At 38.4% G+C, this 18,254-nt stretch overlaps 1 protein-coding gene across 1 annotated transcript in view; it reads left to right on the plus strand.

Moving 5' to 3' along the window:
• The first annotated feature begins 463 nt into the window (after positions 1 to 463).
• Positions 464 to 18,254, plus strand: part of Mctp1 (multiple C2 and transmembrane domain containing 1) — a 509,148-nt gene continuing 491,357 nt past the window's right edge. The window contains exon 1 of the mRNA XM_077109389.1: positions 464 to 1,183. Coding sequence (XP_076965504.1) covers positions 464 to 1,183 — 720 coding nt within the window. The remainder of the gene's footprint in view (positions 1,184 to 18,254) is intronic.

Raw genomic sequence — 18,254 nt, forward strand, 5'->3', positions numbered from 1 at the left:
TGCTGCCCGGAGGGCGCCTGGGTTCTGTCCCTGGCGCAGCTGGAAGCGCACGCCCCGGTGCGGGCAGCTTTCCGAGCTCGGAGCCAGCGGGGAAAAGGAGCCTGGGCGCGGCCTGGGGGACTTCAGTGGACTGGAGCCGCGGAGCTCAGAGCTAAAAACTTTGCAGGCGCAGCGGCCAGGATTCGGTGACAGCTCTAGTCCAACCCGGCAGGTGCAGGAGGAAGAGGCGGTGCCTCAGTCCCGCGGCGGGAGAGTCTCGGCGGCTGCATCTTTTCTCCGAGCTGGCCTGAAGCCTCTGGGCACTCCCGGCTTTTGCTGCTGCGCCCGCCGCCGCCGTCGCCACCACCATCGGTACCGCCACCGCCACCACCGCGGGGCTCCAGGAGGAGGCGCAGTCGAAGAGGGCGGAGGAGAAGCAGTAGGAGGAGGAGGAGGAGGGGAAAAGAGGTGTAGGGGGTGGAGGATGGAGTCCAGGGCTGCCACGGCGAGCGAGCCCGAGGCTGCTGCGGCGTCCTCCTCCTTCCATGCCAGGATCTGGAAGAACTTGCAGCTGGGAGTGGGCAAGAGCAAGGGCAGCGGGGGCGGCCGCTCAGGGGGACCGGAGCGCCGCACTGCGGACACCCCGTCGCCCTCCCCACCGCCCTCGAGGGGCACGAGGGACGTCCTGGCGGGTGTGGGTAGCACGGGCAGCAGGTGGAGCGGCTTTAAGAAGAGGAAGCAAGTGCTAGATCGGGTCTTCTCCTCCTCTCAGCCCAACCTGTGCTGCTCCTCACCAGAGCCCCTAGAGCCTGGCGGCGCTGGCAGAACAGAGCAGGGGTCCACACTACGCCGCCGGATCCGGGAACATCTGCTGCCGGCGGTAAAAGGGCCCGCGGCAGCCGCTGGAGCAGCCGGAGTGACGCCTCCTGGCGGACGATCCCCGGACTCAGCTCCTTCTTCTTCCTCCGCCTCATCTTCCCTGTCATCTTCTCCCCAGCCGCCCCCTAGGGGGGACCGAGTCCAAGATGAGGGTGCTCGGCGTCGGGGTCCCGGAGTGCATTTGTGTCACCAGAAGAGCTCCTCTTTACCGGGCACTGCATGCCTGGAACAGCTGCTGGAGCCACCGCCGCCTCAAGCAAAGGCATCACAGAGGCCGGTGGAACCTCTGAACCAAGAGAAGGGCGAAGAGCGCGACAGCAGCCTGGTGAGTGCCGGGTGGTGCTTCGGGCCACGCCTCCAGCTTCAGGCCATCACTACCCTGGAAGTTGGTTTGTATGTTCTATTGAGTAGATGAAGCGTGGAAAGAAAACATCTTCTTCATGGTTAGCAACAATAAAGAGTTCTGATTTGCACCTTTACTTTTGATAGGAATGACACCTGTCGGCAGAAACAGTTTGGGTAACTTAATGAGGCGCCACTGAGAAGTTAGACAAAGCGGGTACTTGTTGGAATGCTCAGCCAAGTATCACCTTGGCAAAGGAAAAAACTAACAACAGCCAAAACTTAGGGGAAAATTACAACCATGTATAATGTTGTGGCGGGCATATCATTTCAAGCAAATCAATGGCTGGCAGGAAGGAATAGAAAGAAATGCAGCGAGGTGAAGTAATAGTGTAAATGAGGTCAGTGCTGAGGAATGCCTTATAGCACAAGTCTACTCATCACCGCCTCCTTTCCCTTCCCCCAGCCTTCCTTTCTTAAAACTTCCAATCACAGGTGGACCACTGTTCCACAGGTGGATAGCGGTGAGCTTCTTATTCGATATAGTCAAATGGATATGTTCTTATGACCCTTCCCAAGTTTTAATAGTAATCGGAAGCACTTGCTTTGAAATATGCTGCTTTATTCAACGTGTTGACTCTACTCAGATAAGAGTAAAGCGAATTCTACTTGTAGGATCCATAAGGCATCCCACCGAGCAGCTGCTTTTACTCCCTGCATTTTAAAGAGGGATTGCTCTCTTTTTGTAAATGTTTATCATGTCATGTTAATGCTATAAAATGCTCCAGAAATTCCATTCTGCCAGAGACTTAGATAGCTCTTTTCTTCCAATATACCTTAGTTTACTCAAATCCTCATTATTTTGGCTTCAAATAATTACTTTAGATGAATGACATATTCATTAAAACTTTACTTAGGTTAAAAACCGAGCCACAAAATATATCAGGCCATGTATGAAGGGTAAGATATGGGAATAGATGTGTTTTAATTGAAAATTTTATTGTTTACTGGTTGTTTTATTAGTGAAGTTTCTGAAAATAAACCAGAACACTAGCATATCTTATTGCTTCATAAACACAATTGCTTGTATTAAGCAAACATTTAAGTTCTTGAAAAAGTAAGAATAGATAGAGATAATATTTGTAAAAGACTAAATAAATTTATCTTTCATGTCTTCTTGAAAGTGAACTTAATAGAACTCCTAGATTTGGTTTCAAAAGTAAGTTTTCAAAGGGATGTTTTAAATTCAGTATAGAGGAACGCCATATAGTGTTTTTGAGCATACATATAATCCTACTTTATAAGAATTTCAGAATTGGGGAACTGTTTTTACGTTTTGTTTTTTGTAACTTTTACTATCAAGGATAATAGAACAACAATAATTCAATTATTTTGGAAGGTATATATCATATTATAAGATATTACTAAATAATTTTGCAGTTCACTGAATTAAGCTATTTTCAAAACCAAAATAAAGAATTATGAATTATTTTTAGGTTTCTTTTTACCAAAAAGTTTTCAGAAACTATCCATGTTTATCTTCAAAATTACTACTATGAATTTTGTATACTGAAGCCCTGGACTCATTCTATAGGAGATACTAAACTAATATTGTGTGTACTTTCACCATGTGCCGGATTTCATCTGGAGTCCTATGAGATAGAAGTTCTTGTTGTGGCTCAGGAAGCCAATGCCCAAAGAAGTTAAATCTTTTTAGTATCCCATGGTTAATAATGACTGATAGGTCTCTACTCAAGTTAGTTTCCAGAATCATTTTCCATGATCACAGCTACCTTTGATGACTTTCAAAACTTAAGTTTTTGAGATAACTTTGTTTTAATGATTAAATTTTCAAGGTTACATGCATTCCCCATCACTGTATATAATCAGCTAATCAGATGGATTAGCTATATTAATTTCTAATTTGTTCTGAATGCATTGTTGCACATCATATCACATTTAAAAATGACATTGTTAATCATAATCTCTGTTTCTAAAGAAGCTTTTCATTATAAATAACCAGCATCTTAATGTAGATATAAGAGGGATTAAACTATCAGTGAAAAATAAACAGGTAAACAGTGGGATGTAGGCACAAAGAATAGAAAGCCCTGAAGAACTTGCCTGATGTCAGACACAGACCCAGGGAAGACATTAGTATTAGTCCAGCATCTGATGTTCATGGAGTCTTGTCCTCTGAGAAGTGAAGTTTTTGAATTGTAAGTATAAATTTCATCAGTATTCTCACCAATGTAAAAGAGAGATTTCTTTGATCTTTAAAACCTTTTTGTCCAACCAAAGGAGCCCAGTTCACCTTTAAATGGGGAAGAGGATGAAATATAATTGGAGTGTGAAACTGGAGGAAGACTTATTAAGCTGCTCAGGAGTAGGCTTTTCTTTGCAGCACCTGCCCTTCCAAGCATCCTGCATATCTCAGGGGTTTTTCCTTGGTCTCCCAGCTTCTAGTCTCCAAGATACCTAGGCATGGGGAAGAGTTTAGAGCACATCCAGATTTGTTTTATTTATAGGTTACCAGCACAGATGGGTACACACAAAAGATAGTAAAAGCATTTACTACATCTTTAGATTGCCTTTATACAAAGTACTTTCTTTCAAGGCAGAAAGAAAATTCAATGCAAAAATAGGTCAACTATTGAATTTTTCTCTGTTCTTTGCTTGATCCTGGCATTAGTCACGTTCTCCACCATGCTCCCCACCTCTCCACCCTCCAGCCCAGCAGGAGGCCTCAACAACATATGTGCTGATACTCCAACACTGAGGAGAGAGTGAAGCAAAAGCAAAAAATTAGTTTGGACTGCCAGGGAAAGAGATTTGAAAGTCACTGAGGTACACTGGGTTAATGTGAATGAATTGTGTTAGTTCCCAGGACCCTGTCAGCCCTCTTGCTGTTACATACCTCTGAAACACAGTAACAGACTTGATAATGCCTTGCTGTTGGGAAATGTGCATTATTTAAAACGTCCTGCTATAAGAATAAAGAAAAGAAACCTCTTTCTTCCCACTGATTTTAGTTCACGTGTCGAGCCATATTGTCATAACAGATGCATTTCATTTTTGCAACACAGTTGGGAAAGATGCTTTCTCAATTTGTGTGCATATCAAAAATATGCCAATTTCATGTATTCTGTCTTGATGAGTTGCTAAAATTATATTTCGCTAGAATCAGAAAGTCAGTATTTTGAGATTGTGAGAAATGAATGTGTTGCATTTTTCAATGTCTTAACAAAAGTATGTAGTCTTCATGAATGTTAAATTTTTATTGTTTTTTTCTCTTCTAAGTAAATTTTATCAAAATTGCTTTCATAGGAGAAAGTATACTTTTGAAAAGTGTTTATATTCAGTATTTGATAGAAATGTTTTTGAAACATAGCAGGAGGGATATCCATTCATTGGGATAAAATCCCTTAAGACATCTGTAAGGGAGAATTTTTTTTTTAAAGATTAAGTCTATATGTGAACAACAACTTGCTTTACTAATTATCTATTCTTTTAAAGAATGCTGGCATTTAAAATTGTATATCCAAACATATGATTTGGGTTAATTTTTGCTATCTGTGTTTCAGACATTTTAAATATTACTTCAAAGAACACATCTTGGGGAAGGCACAGACATAAAAACATAATTCCTAATGTAAATGACAAAACCACTTAGAAATCTAATGATGTTCAAAGCAAGCCTCTAAAAACAATTTTAATTAGCTTCATTTTATGAAAACAAACAGGTCGGATATTGGTCTACCTTTAGAAATGACTTCCTTCAAATTCAAAGCAATGGAGGGCAGATAAGATGTCAGCACATTTGAAACAGGTGTAAACTAGAATTGGAGGTGTGATAGCATTCTTGAAAAATACATGACTCTCAGTTTATTCCAAAGAAAGGGAGTAAACATAGTGAGAGGATTACTTTGGGGTGTACTATGTTCCTTTATCTTTTAATTGGTATCCTGCACATCTGGCAGATTTGAATAGAGGTACGTAGTACTCTTGTATAAACAGAAGTGCTTTCATGTAGCTGTGGTGAGATTGGTTTGCAACATATCAAGGACTTAACATTACTAGTTGCTCTTGTGATTGTCAATATTGTTGAGGAATGTACTGAAAGTTTTGTGATTGTAACATTACAAGTAAGTGGGTGGTTGAAAAAAATTAACAGGGAGCTTTGCCAGTCTTTTCGTTTAATTCAAAATGTAAATAATTTTGTTTGTAGGGGTGGCAAACATAACCCAAAAGAAACCAAGGTAGTACTGTTAATACTACAACTTCATACAGTAATGAAAAAATCTAGCATGACTTTTAGCAAATGTGTATGCATTATCATAGAAGAATGAATAAGTATTTTGAGAAAGAGAAGGGAAATTAATAGATTCATTAAAACATAGGACAAACTTTCTCCTTTGTCTTTGTTCACTTGTTTGAAAATAATGAATGATTTCACAAAGAAAAGGCTAATAATAGGTCTTTGGTTCCCAAGGAAGGAAATCTGTAGTGTGACTTCTTTTGTATAGTGATCATTAAGACATCCTAAACTGACAAAGAGTAAACAGTATGCCTAGGTAACTTTGTAAGCATCAAGGAGATCTGCAGATTAGGTTCCTGTGATGTTTTTCTCCTTAATTCACGTATATTTATAATATGAGAGCAGTTACATATTTTAGATAAGCAACAGTTAATTTTTTTGAAATCATAAACTCTTTATTTTGACTTTTTTTTTGCCACTGCAAAACTTACTAAAATTGCATATTTCCCTGCCTGTGTAAACTAAGTATAACAGAAGGATAGTTTTTGAATACTGGTTTTCAAGGGTCTATTTAATATCACTGATAGTATTAGTGAAATAGATACTATCCTAGAACTTATTTTATATAAGCTTGCTTGTTTTCATAAAATTAGGGTAAATCATGCCTATGTATGAAATGCTTACATTTCTGTAAATCTAATTTTTGAATTAAAGGTAATGTGTTGGGCTGGGGATATAGCTCAGTGGTACAGCGCTTGCCTAGCATGTTTGAAGCACAGAGTTCAATCCTCAGCACCACAGAAAATAAATAAATAAAATAAAGATATTGTGCCCATCTACAACCCCTCCCAAAATATTTAAAAAATAAAGGTAACATGTTGCACGTGTAATTTTTTACTTGGCCTTTACAGTCCTTGTGGAGTTTTGATTTGTTGGTATTATTGAACATACTATTGTTTCTACACATTAACTTTATGTGCCATTTTAATTTTTTTTTTTTGCCACCATCAACCTTTTCTTCTAACTCACACTTCTTTTTATAAATCAGGTGTAGGAAGTGATTACTCTCTCCCAACAACTCAAAACTTTATCCAAGTATATTTTATCTTGCAATGTGAACTGATTTATTATCATTAGAAACTTTTTCCCCCAGCAGAGTAATAGATTTCCCTAAAGTTTTCAAATATTTCTATTTAATTTTAGTCTGAACACAACATGAAAAACTATTTTCAGTATCATGAGATTTTAAAATCTGGCATACTGCTCTCTTAAAAGAATGATTTTCCTGAGAAATCTATTTTAATAGATCCATTCTCTTGAGGCCTAGTTAGTATGAAAAATTACAATAGATGACAGATGAGGGGACCTTTGGACATTTTAAGATCATTGCATCATCCTAATTCCACTGGTTTTATTTAGAGAATCCCCTTTAGTACTCGTACTCAGAACCTATTTTGCTTGACTGAGTTACTGTAATTTGCCTACCAGCTTTGCTAGAGTAGAGTTTGGCAAGTCTTAGTACAAGTCTTAGTGAATCGTTGCCTTAAAACAGCCCAGGAGAGCACTACTCAATGAATGGTTGCTAAATGAATGAAGGGATGAATGGGCAGGTTGTTACTGCTCAGAGATAAGTTCTCTGGAAAAGCTTCAGAATCACTTTATGATTGTATAATGGAGTTCCTGCCTCTTTGATTCAAAGTCCTTTTCAACCTGTCAGATAAATTTGACGTTCCCCCTTTTCCCCAGCTAGTGACTCTGCTTTTCCCTCCCTAGACTTTAATTCTGGTTCTTGTCTTCAGGCATGAAAGGAGCACATGATACCTCTTAAATGGCTGCCATTTGTGCTCACTTGGAGGACAAAGGAGAAAATCCTATTTCTGAGGTCTTTGGTTCAGGGATACATTTCTTGGTGCTAGTATCTGAGCGGGTGCATTTGTTTTTGCACTCCCGTCTCTTTGGTCTCTGATATTGCACTTGCACATCTGAATTCCTGATACCTTTGACTATTCCCACACGGACTCTGAGTCTTGAATTCTGCTTGGATCCTAGTTCAAGGTATCTTCCTGTGCTTCCCTGATGCTTTTCCTTACCTCAGCCTCTTGACCTTAACATATTTCTACTGTATCCCATACTCATCATTTAAAAAAAAAGTCTCTTATGATCTTTCTTCTCCCAGTCATGACTCAGATTGACACCCCAATCTTGGCCAAGAATCCCGTTCTCACTATCTTGGTCCATTCTACTACCTCTTAAGTGCCAAGTAGGTAAAATAGTTCTCTGACAGCTGGCCAGTCGATATTCACAGTGACTCCTATTTATTGCCCAGTCTAATGATAAAACACCCAAATCTGCCTCCAGAAATTCTACATCACTGATCAACTGCATTTGCTTCTGAAGGACATCTCCTTCCCTGGAGGACTGGACTACAGCTGATTTTTAATTTTTCATTGTGTCCGTGTGCCAACTTCTTTGTAAAATTATATGTCTACTTTTTAACACAAACACCCTCCTTCTTAATCTTGCCTGCTTTCTTCTTTCTACTTAGTTCTATCTCCCCTCCTCTCTCCTTACAAGATTTTATTTTTGTAGCTAATCATTAAACACCCTGTGTTGTCTCATATGCAGCACATACCTAGCCACATTTGGAAATGTAGCTAGTTAGAACTGAGAATGTGCTGTTAGTGTAAAATGGTATGTGCAATGAATTGTGGAAACATACAGAAAAGAATAACTTTTTACGGATTGCACATTTCAATAATATTTTGGATATGTTGGGTTAAATTAAATATACTATTAAAGTGAATTTTGCCTGTCCTTTTTAATTTCCACTAAAGTGAGAACAATGAGCAAAGAGGGTTTGATGGGGCCATGGGGAACCAAGGAGTGCACACATCCTTGAGAGAGAATCTGTTCTTCACTTCTGCTGATTATTGCCACTCAGGAAAAGCAGCAACATTGATAGAGCTTCCAGACTTTAATACAAGTCAGAAACCCAGATTTTTGTGTGATGTCATCAGTCTTCAAATCTTGGCAGATAACTTAGATATTTTTTAAAGCATCACAGGCCAAATAAAATATATATCTGGGTTAAATTTCTCTGGAGTTCACCAGCCATTACCACATTGTTAAAATTAAATAGACTGGTTTTTGCCATGAGTTCTCTGGAGTTCACCAGCCATTAGCAATGAATGGGATGAAAATCAGAATGAAATGGGTCAAAACGTGGAAAGGGAAATGTGGGCATAGGGAGGGTGGCTAATTAATTTGGTTATACACAGGGATAAAAGAAAGTGGTAGGGAGAACACAAGTGGGCCATGGGAAGGTTTGTTTATATGTTCTGTTTTATGGAGTTCACCTGACTGGGTTGATGAGACAGAACCTGTGGAGAAGAAGAGGTTGAAGATGAACGAGAAGGTGGTATCACTGATGTGGTGAGCTCCCTAAGGACATGTGTTGTAGAGGGTCCCGTAGACCAGTGTGAGGTCATCTTCCTTATCCTTAAGCCAGAAGTAACTTGTCTATTCCATTGCAACAGAAGGAGATGGTGTGGATTTGGATGCAGAAAAGTCTGTAGGTTTGGTGGAAGCAATTTGAGGATGTTTCACCTGATAGCCTCCGTCTTGTTTTGAAGTGTGATTAGAATTTGGATACAGGGAGATGGTGAAATAATATTGCCAACCAAGTGTCATGTATGTGCAAGAATGAAGGAGTCAATAGTGGGACCAAAGCCTAAGGTGTGGGAAGAAAGGTGAAAGTGAAGTGTGGTTATTGTGGGGGCTGAATGTGTTCTTAGACCAGAAGGAAATCCTGGGAGTGGCTGAGCCAGGGAGACAGCAGAGATTTGTATGAACCTTTGGGGAAAGGGAAAGTGGAAAGAGGTAATCACAGCATGTTTTCTCCTTATGTCTTTGATTTTTCCTTGTTATCATCATCAATGCTTTTATTGACAAGTCTCTTTTTGGAGGGGAGTGAATTTTGAGCTTGCATTTGTGCAGAACGGTTAAGGATGCCAGGCTTCCAGCACCAGACTGTCAGCTAGTTATTATCATTGCTCCCGTTCTTGGTATTTTAGAATCTTCAGAGTAATAGTTTCCTTCTCTCTGCAGCATTAAGCACTAAAAGTGGTGTTAATAGAGTCAAAGAAAGGATAAATTTATGTTTGTCTGATTTAAAAGATCAGGTAAAACAAGAAAACCTCTTACATATCCCTATTACCTGAATTCTTAAGGTGCTTGACATAGTGGCTAAATATTTGAAGAAATAGTTTTAACGAAAGGGTTTGGAATCCAAGGGCTGTGTTGAAAGTTTTCATTCTTAAAGCACTGTGCTTAATGGTAAAATGTGCATTCTCTCTCAGATGCAAGGAAAATAGTCCATATCTGAAAATTGCCAATAGATAGTCTATTAAGATAGAAATTTAAAACTTTAAGCCATATTTAACTTGTTCTTTTATTCAGATGTAAAATAGCTTTTGATAACAGAAGAATTCAGCATTTTTTATAGTTGTCTTTGAATAGTATTTTCACCACGCCAAATTAGAAGTCTGACTGTTTTCCAAAATATCTTTTGGAATTGGAATAGATTTTGGAGATAAGTTTTGTGTTACCACAGAGTTGCTGCCAAACCTCATGCGCCCTTTAAGGACTAAACCCCCTGAATCAGCAGGGGCCATGCTGTCTCTGCTGAAAGCAGATGTGGCTGTGTCTTCTTGTCCTTTCTCCTTCTTTGCTTCTTTTTAAGCTTGGTTTATTTGTTTCATATTCACCATGACATTCTTTTCTTTTAATGTCTTAAAAATTGATCTATAATAATTTACATATTTATAGAGTATAGCATGATTTTGATACATGGATACAATGTACAATGATCAAATCAGGGTAATTAGCAAGCCCACCATCTCAAACGTAATAGTTTATATTGGGAATATTCAAAGTCCTCTCCTCTAACTATTTTGCAATATACAAGAAATTATTGTTAACTATAGTTGGTCACCTACTGTGCTATAGAATGCTAGAACTTTTTCTTCTTAGTTGTATTTTTTAACCATCATCAACCTCTCTCTATCTCTCTCTCCTCTGCTGTTCCCAGCCTCTGGTTACAACTGTTCTACTCTCAACTTCTATGAAGTCAAATTTTAGCTTCCACATATGAAAGAGAACAGGCAGTACTTGTTTTTCTGTGCCTGGCTTATTTTACTTAACACAGTGATCTCCAGTTCCATCTATATTGTCACAAATGACAGGATTACATTCTTTCTTATAGTTGAATAATATTCCATGCTGTGCACGTGTGTGTGTCTCACCTTTTCTTTATCGGTGCATCTGTTGAAGGAAGCCAGAGGTGAGGGACAGTGATGGAGTCTAGCTGTGATTGTGCCCTTGCCTGATTCTGTCTGGCCTTGAATACATGCCAGTTCAACTCCACAGAGTTTCAAGTTTAAAAACAAACAAACACACTTGACATTTAGATCATTCTCTGAAGTCAGTGTTTGCTGCCTTTGGCCCGTTAGACAACATTCACTGACTCTAAGTTCAGATGGATGCTTTTGTGATTTCTTCATGTCCTCTGAGGAAATAAGCTGAGTAGGACTTAGAGGAACAGGCAAAGATTGGAGGGAAACCAGCAGTTGGCAGTTTCCCAGGCCCCCTGCCCTCTGCTTTTGGGATTTTCAAGACAGATGGAGCTTTGTAAAGCATTCTTATACTGATTCCTTTCTATCTGAGCTTTTCAGTTTGTTTGACTTCAACTTTTTTTTTTCTTCCCAGCATTTGCCAGAAATGAGGAATGACTGTATGGAAGTTGCCATAAGAGGATCTGGTGTATCTTGGCTTACCAATCATGGTTAGCCGATTGAACTCCGTCAGGGACAATTGCAGGACAATCTCATTTAGGTCTCAGCTTTTCCTTCTCTGTCCTCCCACTTTGTGCTTTCCAGTGTTTTTACTTCTCTTTCTTTGCTTGGAAAATGAGCAGGGAAAATAAGTAAAGCATAATTGGGAAATTTTTTAAAAATTCATAATATTTTTTTCATGATGAAGTTTAAATTATTGGTTCCTGTGATGTTTTTGGTGTTTTGTGTTGCTTTTTTGACATATACTTTGCATATATCTGTGTCTACATACCCACACAAACACAAACTATGTCTTTTCCATGGGTGGTTTATGTACATGCCTACTCTTTCATGATCATTATATCTTTTTTAAAATCTTTTGGTATTGGGGATTGAACTCAGGGGTGCTTAACCATAAGCCACATCTGCAACCCTTTTATTTTTATTTCTGACAGAGTCTCACTAAGTTTCCTAGGGTCTCACCAAGTTGCTGAGGTTGACTTTGAACTTGTGATCCTCCTGCCTCTGCAGCCTCTACAGCCACTGGGATTACAGGCATGCACCACCATGCCCATATCACATACGTTGTATTTTTCACTGGAGTTAAAGAGAACCTGAATAACTCCAATATTCTTCTCCTTCTAAATTTAATCTTCCTCTTTGATTTGATAGTACTAAATTTCAATGAAGATATAATTGTTACAATTTGTTTGAGTTTGTCTAGTCCGAGTAGATGTAAACCACCCAAGAAGCTCTCTGATTGCTAGAAAAAGATGTAGCTATCAACTTTTACAAACAGTTCTACTTAAAACAGTGTTTATTACCAAGCACTCCACTAGGTCATCATTATTATTTCTGTTATTGATAGTATTATTAGAAGCATGTTATAAATTGAAAGAACTCTATGATTATACATTTTCTATATTCTACAGTTTCATCCCCTTTCTGTCATTAATTTGCTTTTTTTGACACCTGAAAGAGATGATTTTAGGGGAAAAATGAAATAGTTTTATCTGCTAAGCATTCTATGTACTGTATCTCAAATAAACATTATAGATTATATACATTATCTCAAACCTCACTGCAATTTTGCATTGTACATGTGGGAAATTCTTAGGCAAAGTGACTTTTTCTGGAATCCTGGTTCTGCCCATAGTTAGCAAGTGGTGGAACTTGAGTATTAATGAACATCTGATTTTTGCCAAGGCCAAAATTTACAGGATGCTCACTGTTCTACCATTAATGAGGCCACATCATTATATAAGTGCAGAAACTGTAAATGGAACCCAAACTCATGATTCCTGGTTAAGCCTGGCTCTCTCTTAACTCCAGCCTTGCTAATGATCTGAGTGTCCCTGTTCATTGCTTTGGAGTGACAGCTTTGGGAAGGTGCCCTTGTTACCTAAAGAAATTCTGCAATCTGTACTTGGGGTAAAAAAGGGAGTTCATAACTCACTTGAAGCTAATGTATGCTAATGTATGAAATATGATATGTCAAGAGCTTTGTAGGGTTTTGAACAACCAATAAAAAAAAAATCCTGGTCAATATCAAAAAAAAAAAAAAAAAAAGAAAAAGTAAAGAATGGGAATGGCTTATTTCATTTATTTGCAGGTTCAGTTCATAAGTGAATATTTTTCAGATCAATCTTTTTGTGAGTTCTCTATGGATATCATGACTTCAAATCATGTTGTTTAAGCTTCTTTGCAAAGTAAAGCCATACCTCTGTAATTAGTCTAGGAGTTATCTCTGGGCAAGGGCACATTGTTTTCTAAGCATCTAGTTGTTTTTTAAAGGTGACTATTAGGGTATATTCCTTTAACATTAAGAATACAATATATGAGATAATGTCTTCTGGATTTGGCAGAACCTCTAATGTCCTTGGTAGTAATATACCAGCATTCAAATCTTAGTCTTTTGTCAGTCACTGTCTCAATCGCTTCATAATTATTACTTCATTTAATCTTTGTGACAACTCTAAAGGGGCAGGAATACTTAGCTTTATTTTATAGATAAATCAAGAGAGGCTTAGAAGAGGTGAGCAAATTTTCCAAGGTCACACAGCTAGTAAGTGGCAGATCTGGGATTTTGTACCTAAGTGGCCTGCTCTAAAATTCACATGACCTCTATAGTACATGAGTTTCCTCAACATTGAAGAGCTACTGGGTCTGCTTATTAGTGCTGCCAGGTAGCTATTTTCCAGATGTCTTGGAAATGGGGAAAATTTATTAAATATCTACCTTGTGGTAGTTCTAAAGAAGACAGAACAATTTCTACTCATATGGAGCTTATGTTCTAGTATATGAAACTTACATGACATTTTAAAATAATGCACAAGTCATTATCAATTACAATTATGAAAACTGATTCAGAGGAATACAGAGAACTACAGGAATGAATTCTAGTACACCCCCAACTTAATCTTGAGAGAAGAGGAGGGACAGGGAAGATTTTCCTAAAGAAGTGACATTTAGGATGAAAGACAAAGTATGAATAGGAGTTGGCAGGTTTGGGGGAAGAGGGGAGTAAGGGATGTGGCAGATAGTTCAGGGCAGTGGAAACCACAACAGAAGAAGCTCAGGGAAAGATGTCTTGGGTAGCTGGAATTCAGTGAGAAAGAGGGAAAGGGTTTGTGGATAATGGGTCTGAGGTTTGGCAGGGACCAGATCATGCGGGACTTTGTGTCATGGGAAGATATGGGGCTTTCACAAATACCAAGGTAATTTTGATAGAGTAGTTGCTTGATCATGGATAATAGAACCATCTTACCATCTTCAGGAATGTTCATGACTCTACTCTAGGGATAGTTTTTGTTGTTGTTGTTGTTTCTTTGTGTAGAATCAGTGTCCTCACAGAACTGCTTTGTTAACTTCGAAGGAGGTTTGGGCTACCTTTTCCCAATTAGAGTGTGGTATTTTAGAACTAACTATAAGAAATAGAAATAGCTACTAGATGAAAATATTTCTCCCCCTGGAAAAACATACCATTTTATTCTTCCTGTTACTTTTTATCAAGTACCATTGTAAAGTAAATTAAGGCAGGGAATGAAATCTAATGTTCCATTATCAATGCTCAAGGGAGAGATTCTTATAGACAGCACATTTCAGAGTCTAGATGGAGATGGAAATTAGATAAAGCTCAGTGATCCAGATGTTACAAATCTAAATTATGGAAAACATATTTTTCATGAGTTTCCAATTTCTTTCCTGAAGTTAGGCTGGGAGAAAAATGAAGAATTTTGGAAAGGGATTTTGTAAGAAGGTGTATATTCAAAAATCTGTGTTGTTTCTTAATAAATTATAGAGTGATTGGGAAGACTGCTTGTTAAATGGATCTAAAGCATGGGAAAAATAGACTTGATTTAAGTTTTGTATTTTCCTGTCTCTTTTCTCAGATATAAAATTTAACTTTTATATTTTCATGTACAGCCAATATTCACATTTATGAAACAGATTTGCATCAATGCTCCCAAGTAAGAAGGAAAGCTTAAAGTATGTAAAAGCTCACCATTACATTTGTTATTCAGAATTATAGGAGGAAAAAGAAGAAAATGTGAAAATTTCTCATGGAGACTTCAGTTTTAAACAATCAAATCTCAAATGTCAACATAAGGTAGCCTACATGCCACTGAAAATCCAGTGCATGGATCCTGACACGTTCTGCAATTATGAGTGGTTAGAAATTGTACTGATTTTGCGTCAAGCCAAGTCAGGTCTGCCAATCTCTGCTTTGTCCTTCCCAGATGACTATTAGGATGATCAACATCCAGGCCACAGGAGCTTTCTAAGTGCCTCAGCTTTACTGCCATCTGGAATAGGAAATGGCATCTGGTAAAAATTCTCAATGACAAGAACCATGCCCAAGTAAATAGGGTATAAAGAACTTACAGTCTATCTTCTACAATGGGAAAATGTGATGTGGTCTTTTATTTTTTATTGTTGTTGTTCTTTGTAAAGCATTTTACTAAAGTCATAACCAAGTAAACACTATACTCTTTAAATAGTAAAGCAATTTAATAGTAATTCTAATTTTGTTTTGGTATCATAGACCCTTTTCAGAAGCTAGGGAAAGTTGTCACATTGTGCCCATACAGAAACAAAAATGAACACAAAGCCAAAATTGTGCATCATCCTTCTAGGAAGAAAGATTATGACTTCCAACCTGCAGATTCCAGAACTCTCACTTTCCCTTTGGGGTGAAAAGAAAACTCACTGATAATTCTCCTCAGAATAAGATGCCCACATTAGCATTACAAAAATTAAAACCTGAGTTTCTGAGTTTTCAACGTGACATTGTATATTATTTATCCTAGGATCTTGCAGGGTACAGGGATTGATTCTTTAAAAAGGTTCTGTAGATTATCTTCTGAAGAAGAGGTGCAGGTGTTCAGATATAGAAAAGTGGCCATGTCCCACAGCATTTACTGAAGACACCAGGAAACAAGTGAAAAATTTGGTCACAAATCGAATTTACTGTTGATATGGGGTTCTATTTCCTGGAAGGTGATTTCTGTTTCCTTCCTATATATTCTTATATAAAGGATATATCTTCTTTGGGTTTGAACCACTAAGAAGCAATATTTCTTTATCAGAGGACAAGATATCTAATCACAGCTTTGCTAATGATCCTCCTCAGTGGTAAACATTTGCTGAAGATCAGCTACATATACATGGAATCTAAAATCTGTTCTAGATTCTGAGGACCCAAGGCTCCTGCCCTCCAGAGATTTTTCCTCTTAGATAAGGAGATTGTATGTGTGTTTGTACATGCACTTGTGAGCTGAACTCTCCCTGGATTAGGCTCAAAGGCAAGTCTCTCTCTCACTCTCACTCTCTCACAAACACACACACATGCACACACACAGACATAACCACCAAGTAACATAAATGTCCCACTATTAATAAACCCACAGGAATTTCTTTGCTGAGGAGATAAATACAGAGGCTTAATGATCTCATTTGTTAAAGCTGTTGGGACATTGGTCTGGTTTGTACTAGGAGTAATGTGAATAGGCCTTTGTTCTCTTAGCTCTCTGCTTATTTCCCTTCAACACTTTCATGGTCATCTTAGAAATAAATGTGTTAGGAAATACAGAAGCTTGTAGTCTGTGAAGAAAGCACTTTGTAAGTTAAAGGGCAGTTCTCAAATCTGAAAGGTGGATGATTCAGTGGGACATGGATCTGTGCTCATGGTCCCTGGACCATGACAAATGGAAGCACAAGTACTTCCTTTAAATAGCTAACTAACTCTGGAGCTTGTGGCCTGCAAGCCTGACTCTCTACTTAGGTCAACAGGCCAGGAGAAGGGAACTGAATGGGGATGGGGTGGAAAGTGAACCCTTGTTGGAGAATGGATGCTTGGTGTGCCAGAGGTGAGTAGACTGGCCTGCTGTTGGGGCTGGCTCTATAGATCCTGCCAGGCTCTGAAGCTGAAGAGGCACATGATCTTTTCCTACATAATGAAGAGAAACTCTGAGAAGTGGGTACGAAAGGCAATGTTTTATGAGATGGATGTGGCAGAGCCTAGACATCAGGGATGTTTTATTCAGGACTTTTCCCTTGCCAATGGCAGGAGCTCAGCTCTCCCTGGATTAGGATTTAAAGGAGGTTGTTATGGCTCACACCTGAGAAGACCCAGCGCAAGCTGGATCCAGGGCCCCAAATAATGTTTTCAGGTCTCTTTGTTTCCTTCCCCAGGACCCCTTATTTCTTTTCTTTCTTTTCCCAGAATTGCTTGGCTTTGGACATCTTCTTTCTCTTATGTATGCTCTTTATACATAATGCCTCCCTGAAGCTCCTGTGTGCAACATTGCTTCTTTGGGCAAATGAAGTCAGTAAACAGACAGCCTTCTAATGACCAGTTCAGGAAGTCAGGGGCTCCCTGAGCTTTATAGATAACATTTTCATTTGCTAAGCCTTCCTACATTTGCAGGGTTTCTCCATTTAACATCTTCGAGTGTTTAGAAAGGAGTGAGTCGTGGTTACTTTCTTTGCTTCATATATGTCTTATACATAGAAAATAGCCTATAAGTATGCAATTAAATTAGATAACTAGTAAATGAGTTTTCTATTAATTGGCAAAAAGCTTTTAATTTTTAAAATATTAGGTAGAATAATTAGGTGTAAATGATATAGTATGACATAAATGAACTTTATATTTAATTTTTTAATTTATGGAATGGGTTTATTATTTAATTTTATTGCAGTTGTTGCATGGTTTCCTCTCTATTATCTGCATCTAGACTTCTTTCCAGTATCTCCTTTCTGTACTTAAGTAAATTTCACAATGTTTTTCTTCCCAGCATATCTCCTACTACAAGTCTCTGAGCCTTCTATCTCAGAGTATTGTGTGATACCTTCACAATTTATACAGATCACTCCAGTGGGTCCTTTTCTTTAGGAAAAGTGCAGCTGTGCTTTTAATTCTGTCCTTGTGTTGGTAGCACTTGTGACTTGAGCCAAATGCTTCTGGAAACTTAGAACTGACAAACTGAACTATCCATTTCTGTCTCTTGGGGACTTTATGTGGGGCCTTTACTAAAGGGAAAGACAGTGTAGTTTGTTCAGTTCCTTCATCGTTATTTTTCCTAGGACTTTCGATACTCCTTCCTCAGGAAAGATCCTGGTTATAAATATGTATTTGACTATAGGGAGTTCTGTTTTGGATGGGTGCCATTTGACTGTGCTATATTTTAGAAAGAGATGTTTGGTAATGAGTTTCTATTTGATATGAAAATAGGAAGAATTAAATGGCTCTTCTGCAACTCTCCAAACCAATAATAATGACCACCACAATATAACAGCATGTGTTTATGGACATTGAAAACTATGTAATCTTTGTGTTTCTCATATAGGTTTGGCTGCAAGAATGAATCTAATCTTAGAATTTAAATATATTATTCTATGCCATATTCTCTGTAGTCTTACTTCTCTAGTATTTATAAATGATTTCTCATTTTAAAAAACTC

This window comes from Callospermophilus lateralis, chromosome 5 (genome assembly GCF_048772815.1).
Source record: "Callospermophilus lateralis isolate mCalLat2 chromosome 5, mCalLat2.hap1, whole genome shotgun sequence".
Classification (NCBI taxonomy): Eukaryota; Metazoa; Chordata; class Mammalia; order Rodentia; family Sciuridae; genus Callospermophilus; species Callospermophilus lateralis.